Source organism: Eptatretus burgeri, chromosome 6 (genome assembly GCF_056783735.1).
Source record: "Eptatretus burgeri isolate ZD-2024b chromosome 6, Ebu_testis_v1, whole genome shotgun sequence".
In the NCBI taxonomy this organism is placed as follows: Eukaryota; Metazoa; Chordata; class Myxini; order Myxiniformes; family Myxinidae; genus Eptatretus; species Eptatretus burgeri.
Window position 1 is genome coordinate 103561703 of NC_140966.1, and position 14184 is coordinate 103575886.

General features: G+C 41.5%; 1 protein-coding gene across 3 annotated transcripts in view; it reads right to left on the reverse strand.

Annotated features, from left to right (window-relative positions):
• LOC147025502 (uncharacterized) overlaps window positions 1-14184 on the reverse strand; it is a 45055-nt gene that overhangs the window by 23112 nt on the left and 7759 nt on the right. For all 3 annotated transcript variants that reach the window (XM_085886967.1, XM_085886969.1, XM_085886968.1), the window contains 3 exons: window positions 12110-12166; window positions 2952-3008; window positions 2565-2621 (listed from right to left, as the gene is read on the reverse strand). In XM_085886967.1, coding sequence (XP_085743093.1) covers window positions 2565-2621; window positions 2952-3008; window positions 12110-12166 — 171 coding nt within the window. The remainder of the gene's footprint in view (window positions 1-2564; window positions 2622-2951; window positions 3009-12109; window positions 12167-14184) is intronic.

Below are 14184 nucleotides of genomic sequence, written 5' to 3' on the forward strand. Positions count from 1 at the left end.
TTTTGCAGCATAATACACCTTTGTACCAAGTTTGGTTAAAAAATAAATAATATTTTTTTTTTCACCCATAAATCCCTTCAGTGGTTCACATGTAATCGTGGCGACAAAATCATCACACATGGACGGATGGACTGACAACCCATAAACATAATGCCTCTGGTACATGTGGTAACGGAGGCATAAAAAGCAAGGTTTGGATGCGTGGAAAACATGGACCCAGCCAATGGCCATAAACCACGTGGGCCTGACTGGTGAAATATGAGAAAGGAAGAGGGAGGAGGTGAAGAAGAGCAAAGAGGGGTGGAAAATGAAGAGATAGGAAACAGGAGAAAGAAGGAAAGAGAAATAAAGTTAAGATAAGAAGTGACAGATAATAACATTAGCGACGGTCCAAGTGGAAAAATATATATATATTTAATCCCATCATCACTGTTTCGGGGAAAGACGTGTCGATAAACTTTGCCCATGTATCACATTCATGGACTTCAACCTGTTTCCAAAAAAAGGGAAATTATCTCCTCTGTGGATGGCATCACTGGTTCAGTGGAAAGAGCCACAAACAAACTTTGTGCCTTGCCTGAAAGTTTATCTTCTATTTTCCATAAAACATCTACAATCAGTGATCCAAGTACTTTCAGAACTCAGGAGTGAGATGAAAATCTCTTGTGAGTATGGTAACAGCAGAGACAATTATCATTGGTACAATCGCAATAACTTAAAATCCTTCCTTTTCAATGAAGGAGCAATCTGCAAACTCATGTTTTATTGTCGAAAATCGTTTCCAGTCAAACTGAGCAAGTGTGTTGAAATAAAGATATACTGTTTGTAAAAATAAAATGAAAATAAATTTATGTTTCTGAGTAATGTAGATATCTTGTTCCTCCGACTTTTCAAAACCAGACTTGGTGGCATAATGGTTAGAGTGTCCGCTCCGAGTCTGGGAGGTCGGTGGTTCAAACCCTGCATTGTGGTTCAGTTATAACATCTTCATTAAAAAATAGTATGTGCTGCTTCCTTGCTTGACTCGGCACTTCAAAGTTTGGAGCATGGACAAAGAATGCTGGCAGAGCAATGCCAAACCATCCGGTTTGGATGAAACTTGCCAAGAAACTGCTTCGGCAGCACCAACTCTGTTGCCCACAATATGGTTCATCAAAATTAAAACAATTTCTCAAACTCCCCTTGAAAGCAAGAAGACAATGCCCTGGAGTTTGTTGCTTTCTCCTCAAATTAGTTTCATTTACAATTTTGCGATCAGTCATGGATTCTAAAGAGAAGCAAGATTTACAATCTCTTTCGTCATTAAACATAAATGGTGTATCGAAGCATATCATGTTGGCTAAAATGGAATTTTACAGTTTTAAAAAGAAAATACGCATCTCTGCCAAATTGAGTGGGCAGTCAGCAGAGTCACCGCGTACATGCTCAGTCTGCATCAAAAATGTAATTCACTGTAGTTCTTAAAACTTCCTTGATTTAGATACAACATCCACCAAGGAATGCAAGTCGGATGGAGAAGGTGTGGAAGTGTGACCCTGTCACCTTGCTAGAATTCAGCCAACCTTTATCACTGTGCTGAGTCGAAGTACTAAAACAGGTATCACCTCAACTTTGGTTGGGAAGGTTAAAACAAGATTCTAAAATAATAGCATGCTTAAAAGTAGCTTGGCCTGTTTGATGGGATACTTGATTCAAATCTTCGATATACTGTTTTTATTTGTCGACTTTCTCCGAAATTTTCCTCCTTACATATTATGGATATATACAACAAGCTCTGAAAGAGCCTTTGATCATTGCTACAAAAAAAAAAAAACAATAACCAGGTAATTGCAGTGTTTGTATTTCATAACCCAGAGAATCATGGGAATAGCACTTACATTTAACAAACTGTATCTTATAAATGAGAAGGACACTCGGGAGAGCGCATAGCTCCGCCAGGCTGATTAGTTTACGTTTTGTATCCCACTATTCTGGATTCAGACCTGAAATAAAATTTAATCGGCTTATTCTCGTAACCTAACCAAGCTCTCCACCAAATTCCGTCCGAATCCGTCCCCAACTTTTTAAAATATCTTGTTCACAGACAAACAGACAGGGGTGAAAACATAACCACCATCCACCTTTGGTGGCAGAGGTAATAATGCATGTACAAAACCCATGTTTACTGGACTGAAATTTTCTTCATCAACCCTCTAATCTTTCAGTCATCGATGAAGTCCTGATGAAACACATTTTGGTGCAGGTGTTTTGTTTTAGAGTTGTGGAATGGCAGTGGATGGGACACAGCCTCTTTGGCTACACCAATTTGGTTTGTCAATGGCTTTCTCCATTTTAGATCAGTAATTAATCATTAGATTTAAGTGGGGTGGATGTTAGGTGGATGTTCACTTATTTCACGTGAATGTGAATTTAATTTTGTGGATACTGATATTTGCCCTGACAGTTGATCTTCCATAGGGTTATCTTCACTTAACCAACAACAGGATGAACAATCATTTTCAATTGTTTATGATTATACAGATGAATCTGCTATATAAGTTACAAAAAACGAAGTCATTCCTCACCTTTATGATCCAAGGCATACAATTCTTCAGGATCAACCTTTACAATGTGGATCAGACCTGCAAAAAGAACCTTCAATTATAAACTCAGCCAGCACATCCTGGTTTTCCTTTCCACAAGCAAAATATAAATGTACAAATACGAGAAAATGCACCAACAACATAAACCCTTCACTGCACACATGCTTCAAGCAAGGAGAACAACAGTTTTTCTTACGATGTATAAATAAAAATCCAATCTGACCAGTCTCCCCTCTCTCTCGATGAACATTGAATCAGGAGGTCATCAAGTTGAAGGTATTCTTCAGATTGAATTCTTCAAAATACCAATAACTCACCATTTCAAAACAAAACAGGTTTGGGTGTATTTTTTTTTTCACGTACACTTACCTTTTGCATCTACAGACCCCAAGGCTTCAGGTTCATCCTTAACATTGTGGAGCAAGTCTGTAAAACAGGAATCAGAAGTTCAAGTTGAAATTATAAATAGCTAAGATTGTCTTTGTATGCAAAACAATTAATGTTCTTAAAGGGAAACCCAAACACAAAATTGTTTTTTCAGAAAAATATTGAGAATCATTAATCACGGTCTAATTTGAAGGGTTAAAAAATATTTAAAATTTTTTTTTGCCAATCACAAAATGTCGGAAAAAAAAAGCCCGAGTGTCGATTTTCGATTTACCCAGTGACGTCACCCTCTGAACTCACCTTGATCCGAACGGCGGCTTTACATCTAGAAACAGTGCATGTCGAGTTCAGATTCTGATGGTGACTCCACTATCATTAGTAACTGAAGATTCTCAAAATGTTGAAACTAATTAGTGGGATTTTGAAGAAACTATTGGAGACAAAATTAGTGATAGAATTGCTTTCGGGGGAATTGTGGAGCCGTCTCATTTTGAGCCTCATGTGAGCGATTCAGAGAAAGAAGGTGGAAGTGAAAATGGAGGTGTTAAAAGATCAAAATGCTGCTCACATATTAAGTACAGCTCGGTAGGTTTTGCTTTTCATTAAATTGCCTGTTTATAAGGGAGGGATTTTGTATTAATTGATAAATCAGTTTATATATTACTCAAGCAGAAATATACTCATCGCCCAGCACACTTTGACACCGCAGACAAAATGGGTGACAAATGCTTTGTCCCATCACAAGCTGACCAGGTGTCTTGAACGTTACGGGATTGTCCCGTTTCATACTTTCCTCAGATGCCATTTGTGTTGATGCAGTGTCCCACGTCGTGTCCATGAGATGTCGACATCCCGCCCCCGTGAAAGGGTGAGTGGTGCTATGATGGAGGGGTGTGTAGGGTGGTGGTGGTGGGTATTGTGGGGTGATGGGGGATGGCGGAGGGGTGGAGGGGTGGGGGGGCGACCCTAAAAGTTTTAGCATCTTAGGTCAAATCCTTTCAGAGGAGTAGATGATACGTACATACTTTCTCACCACGATAAATAGTTGGTGGTTCATTTGATTTGTCGAAATTTGTGTTGATAATAGATAATTATTTTCAGGTACTCTTTTAATAACTGCCAGGCAATGGCAACAGTGTTTGATTCACCGCTCAAACGACCTGTGTACATTTGCAGGTAGCTGGGTAGAGACTGTGCTGCAGTTTTGAGTGATGGCTGCTTCTTCCACTTTATCATCGGGATGGCATCCTTTCTCAATCGTGGCAGATAATGACAAGATCTAGCCATATCTGTTGTTTCATACCAGTTCTCTGCAGCATGTTCCAAGCACAAAAGCGAACATTTTGTAGACCCGATCCACACGTGGGGATTTCGGACAAGCCTCGTCCAATTTCTGGCAACTTAGGGTCTTTCGAGCATTGGTGTAGCATGAAACCATCTCGGTTTGTATTCCTATACAACCACCAAGGAGGCAGACTCAGCATATTTGTGGAAAATCGAAAAATTTGTCGTTTGAGTTAAATCATACCGCAAAGTAACTCGTATACAGTACGGATCTGGTCTACTTCCATGTGTGATGTCATGGCAAATCTGAAGAAGAAGAAGAAGAATTGGACCTTTAATCGCAAAGTTACCGACTTTATAATTCGGAAATCGGAAAAAGACATCATATATATATATATATATATATATATATATATATATATATATATATATATATATATATATATATATATATATATATATATATATATATATATTGCAGGAATATAGGGTATCAATGGATAGATTAGCGTTGAAGTGGTCTGAACATTTGGGTTCCCCTTTAAAAATAAAAAAGTCTGAGTTTGTAAGGTCCCATTGTAAGGAACACTTATTATCGTGCACCATATTGTTACAAGTGGCACTTTTGTTAGCCAATCCCCTTTTAAGAAATGAATTCCAACACAAAGCAATTTTTTAGGTATCAAAGCTCAATGAATAGCAAAAAAACAAAAAAACAAAAAACAAAAGTAAAGGTACATTCAAAGTACACCGCCCCCATGCTAAATAAATAAATAACAAATCCTCCAATCCTCCAAATTCTCCAAATAAATAACAAATCCTCCAAATTATCCTTCGTGTACTGTACCGTCCACCGAACAGTGATGACTCCATCTACACCTCACTCTCCGAAAACATGGACCATCTTCTATCTTCTCATCCAAACTCTCTCTTCCTCTTATGTGGCGACTTCAATTGTCATCACGCCAGTTGGCTAGGTGTGGGTACCTCTCTCACCTGCCATGGGACATCAGCAAAAGCTTTCTGTGACTCATTGGGACTGACTCAATCGGTCAACTTCCCGACCCGGATCTCAACCAATGGTACTCCATCTCTTCTGGATCTGATTTTGACAAATTTCCCTGACAATATCTGCTGCTCTTCCTTCGCTCCAATTGGTTCTTCTGACCACGTCCTTATTAAAGTGGACATCTCTCTGGCTGTTATCAGAGAACCACCTCACCGCCGTCGAGTCTGGCATTTCACTCAAGCCGACTGGCAGGACTGGTTTGAGCAGCCATCAAACTTACAGACTGGTCTCCTATCACTACTTTCTCAAACATCAACTCATCCTGGGAATTCTTTCAAAGAAACTTGCTCTCCCTCATGCACAGATTTATCCCCTCTCGTGTTCAGTTGTCTTACCCTTCCTCCCGCCCTTGGTTTACTGAAGCTTGTGGCGAGGCAGTTGTCCTGAAACAACTTGCCTTTGCCTCATGGAAAGCAAACCCAACTGAGGAGCAATCTCAGTTCTTTCCACAAAGCTCGGAACAAGTGTGTATCTCCCCTCAGGAGAGCCAGAAAACAACATCTTTCTCATCTCAAGTCTGAACTCTCAAACCTCTCTCCCTCCTCAAAATCCTGGTGGCGTTTAATCAAATCTGTTTCTGGTGTATGTTCCCCCTCCATCCCCTCCCTTACCTCAAATGGCCGCACTGCTGATTCCACACGTGATAAAGCTGAATGTCTAAACTCGGTGTTTGCAGCTAAATCTTGTGTCCCAAACCCATCACTATCTCTACCCACTTTACCCAGTCGCACCCAACTGTCCCTGGACTCTGTATCCTTTTCTCCTGACAAGGTGGAGAGCTTGCTTTCAAACCTCGAGTCAGATTCTGCAACCGGTCAGACGGCATCCAGCCCACGTGTCCTCAAAGCCTGCTCTTCTGCTCTTGCTCACCCTCTCTCTGTTCTATTCACCCTCTCATTTTCCCAAGGTCATCTGCCATCTGCTTGGAAATCTGCTAACATCACTGCCCTGCATAAAAGGTGCAAAAACAGATCCCTGTAACTATAGACCAATCAGCCTTCTCCCAATCATCAGCAAGGTTATGGAATCCATCATCGCTTCAGACATGAAATCCTTCCTCTTCTCCAATGGCTTGATTTCCAATCATCAATTTGGTTTCAGACCAGGTCACTCTACCCTAGATATGCTGCTACTGCTCTCCCATCAATGGATGGAGGTCCTCAATGCCAGACAGGAAATCCGAGCCGTATCCTGGACATATCACGTGCTTTTGACACAGTCTGGCACCCTGCCCTACTCACCAAACTCTCTGCCCATGGTATTCAAGGCCATCTCCACTCATGGCTCGCAGACTTCCTCTCCTGTCGCAGTCAACGTGTGGCCCTAAATGGAGTTCTTTCATCCCCTCTTCCTGTGCAGGCTGGAGTTCCTCAAGGTAGCGTTCTGGGCCCTGTTCTTTTTCTGGTTTTCATCAATGATCTCTCGGACTCTCTGGAAAATCCTCTATTTCTCTTTGCCGATGACTCAACCCTCTGCCGTACCATCTGTCATCCCTCAGCCCGAGCAAGCAGCAGCTTCTTCGCTCACTGCAGATCTGGATAAAATCACAAACTGGTCCAACACGTGGAACATGTCTTTCAATCCAGACAAATCTCACACTCTCACTATGTCTCTTCGAAAGGACCGTTTCCAAAACCCCCCATCCACTTTCTCAACAATCCTCTGGAAGAAGTCTTTTCTTTCAAGCTTCTGGGTCTCACTATCTGCCATGACCTTTCCTGGGAAAGTCACATTTCCAACCTTGCCTCAAAAGCCAGTCGCCGACTGGGAATCCTCCGTCGTGCAAAGTCCTTCCTCGGCCCTCTTGAGCTCCTGACCACTTACAAAGCTTTTGTCCGTAGCCTGATGGAGTACTGCTCTCCCCTCTGGGCTGGTGCTCCTGCCTCCCACCTTTCTCGACTTCACGCTGTCGAAACCAGGGCTTTTAAGATCATTGGCATCTCCCGCAATGAAGCTGAGTCTTTGGGCCTCTCACTCAATCACCGCAGGTTGGTCGGTGGTCTTTCTGTCTTCTACCGACTCCTCTCCAGCCTTGCCCCCCTGCTCTCTCTGCGATTTGTCCCAACCACATTTCCACAGGGCGCTCAAGGTCCGCCAACAACCCCCTTCTGGTAAAACTACCAAAATCACGAATCACTGCTCATCTTCACTCTTTCATTCCTCTTTTTCCCGCCTTTGGAATAAACTTCCTCACTCTATTCTTTCCAATTCTTCCCTTCAGGCTTTCAAAACAGCTGTTCACCACCACCTCTTATCTTCCCCCCACCAAATCCTCGATCTTTTCTACCCCCCCTACTCCCCCCACGCCCACTTCCTTCAATTCTCCTGCTTTCCTTCCTGAAAGAAGTCCCTTTAATGTCCATCTTCCCCTCGCCATGTTCCCCGTCCCATCCCCATCCCTCTCCCTTCCACAGTTCACCTGTGTCTGTTCCCCAATGTTTTGTCCCTTCCACTCCCGCCCCTCTTGTCTCATGCCTCCTTGCTGTGAGTTGTGTGTTAGCTCTCATACGAGCCTCGACCAAGGTATACAAAAAAAAAAAAAAAAAAAAAAAAAAAAAAATCCTCCAGCATGTGATATCGCCGGGGCACCTTCGGTGCCCGGCGATGCCGCCTTGCAGCACATGGAAACAGAATTGGGAGGGAGCGGTGTACAATAATTGATTGATTAATTAATTGCATCATTAAAATATATAAATAGTAATTGTAAAATAATTAATTTCTTAATCAATTGGCCAATAGCATTCCGAAGCCACCACTGTTTCATCCGAAACTGTAACTTTTTGAAAATTAGGTAATTAATCGAAAAATTAAACAACTAACTGATTAATCAAAAAATCAAAAAACACTTTGTAGCCACACTTGTTCACGGTCGTGTTCAAATTTCAGCTTCTTAGCTCAAAGGAGGGCTGAGATATCGCCCGGACAAACATGAAAGAAAATAATTAATCGATTTATTGATTAATCAATAAACCAAAAATACCCTTTATAGCCAAATCAGTTTGTCAATGTCTGTCCAAATTTCAGCTTCCGAGCTCAAAACGTGCCTGAGCTATTGCATTGCCCAGATGAGAAATAAAATAAATACGTAATTAATAAATCGATAATAATTAAGCAAATAATTAATTGATTAATCAAAAAATAAAAGATAATGTTTTTGCCAAAACACATCTTCAATATTGTCACCAAATTTGAGCTTCCTTGCTCAAAGGATGGCTGAGATATCACCCAGAAAAACAAACAAGAAGACGATGTGCAGATCACGATACTTGCAAAATCCGTAAAACAAATTTGACCTCAAAAATAATTGGTGGTTGAATTCAATGACCAAATGTGCAACTCCTCTTCAAATTTCAAGTGAATCGGACGAAAATTGGCAATTTTAGAAATCCAGCCTATGTTGACCTTTTGGCCGAAGTTGACCTCAAAAATAATTGGTGGTTGAATTCAGGGACCTGATCTGAAAATCCTCTTCAAATTTCAAGTCAATCGGATGAAAATTGAGGATTTTAGAAATACCACCGAAGTTGTTGACCTTTGGCCTATGTTGACCTTTTAACTTTTTGACCTCAAAAACAATAGGCTTCTTCCTTTTGACAAACTATCTTGTGGTGATGTTTTGTGAAGATTGGTTTAAAATTGTAACCTGCAGGCGATAAACAGATAGACAGACAGAATAACAAAATCGACTAACCAATATACCGTACTTGAAAAAAAATTCAATTTTGCAAGTAACAAGAAAGAAATCAAAAACAAACAAATGGGGTAAAAAAAATGAGTCCTCCCTTCCTTTGGTGCCCGGCGATGATGTCATGCATCGCCTGGATATGGAATCCCAAAATCAAGTCCCAAAAGGAAAAGAATAAATAGACAACATGGGTCAAAGAAACAACAGAGGGATAACAACAAATGGATGCACCACTGCACAAGGAGAGGGAACTGTAGAATAATTGTGACAGGAGGGTCTTGTGAGAAAAACCTAGGCAGTGTACAAGGCAACAGACCGCTGCCTTGGTCCTAAGCACAAGAGTAGTGCAGGAGATGAGTCTGCTCTCAAGAGGCAGAAAAAAAGTCATGAGCCTGAGCCAGAAATTGGAGCTACTAGACTGGCTATCAAAAGGCGGCCTCTGTGGGCGGGAATTTATGTCGTGAACGAGTTGACTGTCCATTACATTAAAAAAAAAAACGTGAGAATGCGATTCGCGAAAGTTCCGCACCTAGCACAGTACTAAAGTGGTTACCCTGGTCAGGGACATTCACATAGAAACAATGGAGAAGGCATTAAATGTGTGGTTAGAGGACAATGCCCCCAAAAACATGCCTTTAAGTGGAACCATGAATCGTGAAAAGGCAAAACGGATGTATGGTGATCTGGTTGGCATACTGTAGGTGGTGCTGCAAACACGAGTGATGCGGGTATGAGCGATGCTCTTAGTGATGCGGGTACAAGTGACCCCAGTCCCTTATGGGCTAGCAAGGGATGGTTTGACCATTTCAAGAAGCGGTACGGTCTCCACATTGTGAAGCTCACAGGCATGCATGCCTCAGCAAACCACGAGGCAGCTGAAACTTTCCCTGCTCAACTCGCGCAGCTCATCGAGGAGAAGGGGTATGTACCAGAGCAGGTTTTCAATGCAGATGATACCGGCCTGTTCTGGAAAAAAAGAATTCCCATGCGAACTTTCATCTCGAAGCGAGAGAGGACAGCATCGGGGCTCAAGGTTGCAAAGGAACGGGTATCTCTCCTCGTCTGCGCCAATGCCAAACGGGACAGCATGATCAAACCGATGATGCTGTATTGTTCCGTAAACTCACGTGCTCTCAGGGGCAAAAATAAGCACACTCTGCCCATATTTTGGAAGGCTAACAGAAAGGCATGGGCAACAGCTGCCAAATTCATGGATCGAGTCCATAACTGTTTTGTACCTCAAGTGGAGATGTACTTGGCAGTAAAGAACCTCTCCTTCAACATCCTCCTGCTGAGGGACAATGCTCCTGGACACCCTGAGGTGCTGAAGGTGGCCCATCCCAATATTGATGACATCTTCCTGCCAATCAACACCATCTCCCTAATCCAACCACTTAACATATTACACCCACCACATCTTCTGTTGCATCTTGGATGCTATGAAGTCCAAACCCTAACTTACCGTCAGGAAATGTTGAAAGGACTTCAACATAGCGCACTGCATCAGCACCATCAAAGACTCGCTGAACGAAGTCAAAGCCTCCACCATCATCGCTTGCTGGCAAAACATATGGCCACAGGCATTCAACAACTTCAGATGTTTTCCCGACACCACAGAAGAGAGGCGGAACATTGCCGGGTTGGCATGGGAGAATGGGAGATGGGAGGAGAAAGCTTTGATGATATGGAGCTTGAGGAATTGGAGGAGCTCATCACCTCGCATGGGGAGTAGCTGACTGTGGAGGAGTTGGAGGCCATCTTCAAGGTTTCCAAGGAGGGAGAGAAAACTGAAGAGGAGGATGAGGTGGCGAGGCCCAACCTGACCATCAAGTTCCTGACTGAGGTGCTGCAGGATATGAGGGTAGTTGCTGACAGGTTGGAAGATGCGGATTTGGTAATGAAGCCGTACCTCCAATTCAAGAGGGGGTTGGATGTTTTGCTCCTGTACAAGGAGCGACACAGACACCTGCAGCACTCTGCAAAACAGCTGTCCATTACCAATTTTTTTTGGCTCCGGCCCCTCCATCTCGACACCATCAGCACCTCACCTGCATCCTCTTCAGAGGAGTTCACTGGATTCTAACTCGTCATCATAATCACATCAAACGGTATGTTGTATCTTAAATAAAAATGGGAAATAGTACCTGCTGTTGTTTTTTTTATTTTTTTTTTGGAAGCATTTTTAATGAAACTGTAATCATGTGCATAAAATTTTAAAATGTTCCCTTGTGAATCACGAACCGCCAGGTACCTATCCCCACCTTTACCATTGAAACAATGCCCCAACATTCGCGGATTTGACATTCGTGGAATTTTTCAGGAATGTTTCCCCCGCAAATGTCGGGGTCTTACTGCATGCACATTGTTTTGTCGAAAAACAGTGGTTTGAGACTAAATTGATCTGACTTTTCTGAAAAGGGGATTCTTAAAAATAAATTGTGAGATTAAGTGGGTATGAGTGTTAAGCTTTTGTCTATCATGGTAAAATGTGCGAATTACACTCATCAGTCATTTTTGGGGAACTCAAATGGTTCGTGTCATGTTAAAACTTGACATGACGGTAGATCTGGAGATGACGTCACGGCCCACATTTTTGCAGGGCCGACTGGTACCTCAAAGTTTGGCACGACAGCACTTCGGATAAGTGATGTCATTGTGCAGGCGAGCATTCCTGAATTAGCTTAATGATGTTGTGTTCGAGTCATTTTAAGGCATTGCATTTCAGATGCAACCAAAAAAAAAAATCAATGGTTGGCACAAAAGCTCTTCAATATTTTAATATCAAAGATGATTGACTATGATCTAAGCGAATAAATATATACTTCTTATCCTTATATCACACTTTTCGTTCAACTAATGAATTGACGAGAATGTTCAGTGTAATCGAGTGTTATCCAAAAATATTAAGGAGAATGGGAAAATGTAGGATTACAATCGCAAGCAGCAATCACCGATCAAGAAATAAACTTGACTCGTGGGTATAATGATGAACGAGTGATGTCAAGTTTTCAGCAACGCTGTGCATTTTCCATCAATTGAAGCGACGTATGAGAGTATGGACAATAATTTAAGGTTAAAAAAGAAAAACTACTTATTGCTCACCATTTGGATCCAAAGCCTCCAGTGCTTCGGGTTTGACCTTCACGACATGCAACAGATCTGCAAATAAGCCTCATGTTAGGAACATAAAATGGCACACCGTTTAAAAAGAATATCCAAACAAAGCAATAACCACTTGCAATATTACAAACCAAACATTCCAGCTGTCACGTGGTCTGGGTGTTACACAGCAACACTTTTGTTTGGAATGAAAATACCACCTGTGGACATGTTCTGCCTTTCAAAGCCATATCCAGTTAAGAGGGGCTTACGGTGTGTGTGTGTGTGTGTGTGTGTGTGTGTGTGTGTGTGTGTGTGTGTGTGTGTGTGTGTGTGTGTGTGTGTGTGTGTGTGTGTGTGTGTGTGTGTGTGTGTGTGTGTGTGTGTGTGTGTGTGTGTGTGTTTCCCAACTCCCAATCCAACATATAGAAGCAATTCTGGACAAGATTGACCATAGATTGTATAAAGAGAAACTGAAAGAAGTTAATCGCAGAAAAGACAATACCATCAAACTAATGTTTGATAACAAAGCGAAGCAAATTATCAATATAGAGAAAATACTACAACACAAAAAATGTGGAGTAAACCTCCAGAAAGAATACAACAGAGAGAGCCACCAAGGGTTGTGTACACTTTACGAAATGCAATTTGGGGAGAAAATCTTCAACTATAATGAAACTGCAATCTATAGACGTTGAGGAATGGTTCCATCCATCCATCCATTTGGTCCATACTCTGTGCAGAGTGTTGGTGCTGCCTAAGCAGTCTCCTTGGCTATTGTACACAATCCTGGACGGGTCACCACTCCGACACAGTATACCAGCAAGCTGGCACTCATTTTGCCGACCTCGGAAGGATGACAGGCAGCGTCAACCCCACCTGGTATTAATTCAACAGCAGAGTGGGATTTGAACTCAGGATCCTAGGATCCCAAGTCCACCACCCTGAGGAATGGTTGAGTAACACACATAATTACCTCTGCCACTGTAAGTGAAGGAGGTTATGTTTTCACCCCTTTCTGTCTGTTTGTTTGTTTGTTTGTTTGGGTGCAGGCTATCTCAAAAAGTTGTGGACGGATTCGGATTAGACTGGTGGACATGTTGGGTGTGTGACAAGGAAGAAATGATTCAATTTTGGTGAAGATCTGAATCTGGAACTGGATACGAGAATTATTAAATTTTTAAGTGATTCTTCACCATTGAGAGATGGGGCCAAAAACAATATAGTACTTTATATCACGATATTTCAAAAATGCAATGGGCTCGATATGTTCTCGTGGATCAGGCATTACGTGGCGGAGGTATGCGCTCTACCGAGTGCCCTTCTCGTTGGAATTGTGAACATTTCGTATTTAAAGATCCACATCATAAACACTTTATCACAGGTGATCTCAGAATAGTGAAAGATAGAACATTACATGCATTACTTCCAAAAGGACCAAATTATCGACAAAATAAATTGATAAACCCAAAGTTACAAACGCACACAAATGGCTTTATGTATGGAGGAAGTGGAAAAAACATGTAAAAAGGAGAATTGTTGATTTGAAAAGAAAAGTTCGAATCAATAATCCAAAAGTAATTTTAAACAATCCAGAGACAAGTAATTATTTAAAACAGCTTCAAACACAATATGTTATTGTTCCAATTAACAAAGTAAATAATAAGATTGCATTTGCCTGCAAAAACATCCTACGTTCAAACACTTTTGGAAGAATTGGGCTTACAGACGGGACTCTCAAAGACCTACAAAATAAGTAACGATAATTTAATACACTTGATACAACACCATGTAAATCACTCAGAGGTGAAAAGACTGTTAGTTCCAGATAAACACCATAAATTGCCGTTCATTTACTGGATCCCAAAATTGTACAAAAACCCACAAAAGATGAGGTTCATCACCGCAAGTAGAGAATGCAGTTTGAAACCACTGTCGGGTAGTATTACAGGGGCGATGAAACTAATTTATAAATGGTTGGAAAAACTACCATGAAAAGGCAAGGTTTGATTGTGGTATTAAAAAATTCTGGATCATTGATAATTCCAAACCTGTAATCGACAGTATCCACAACATTA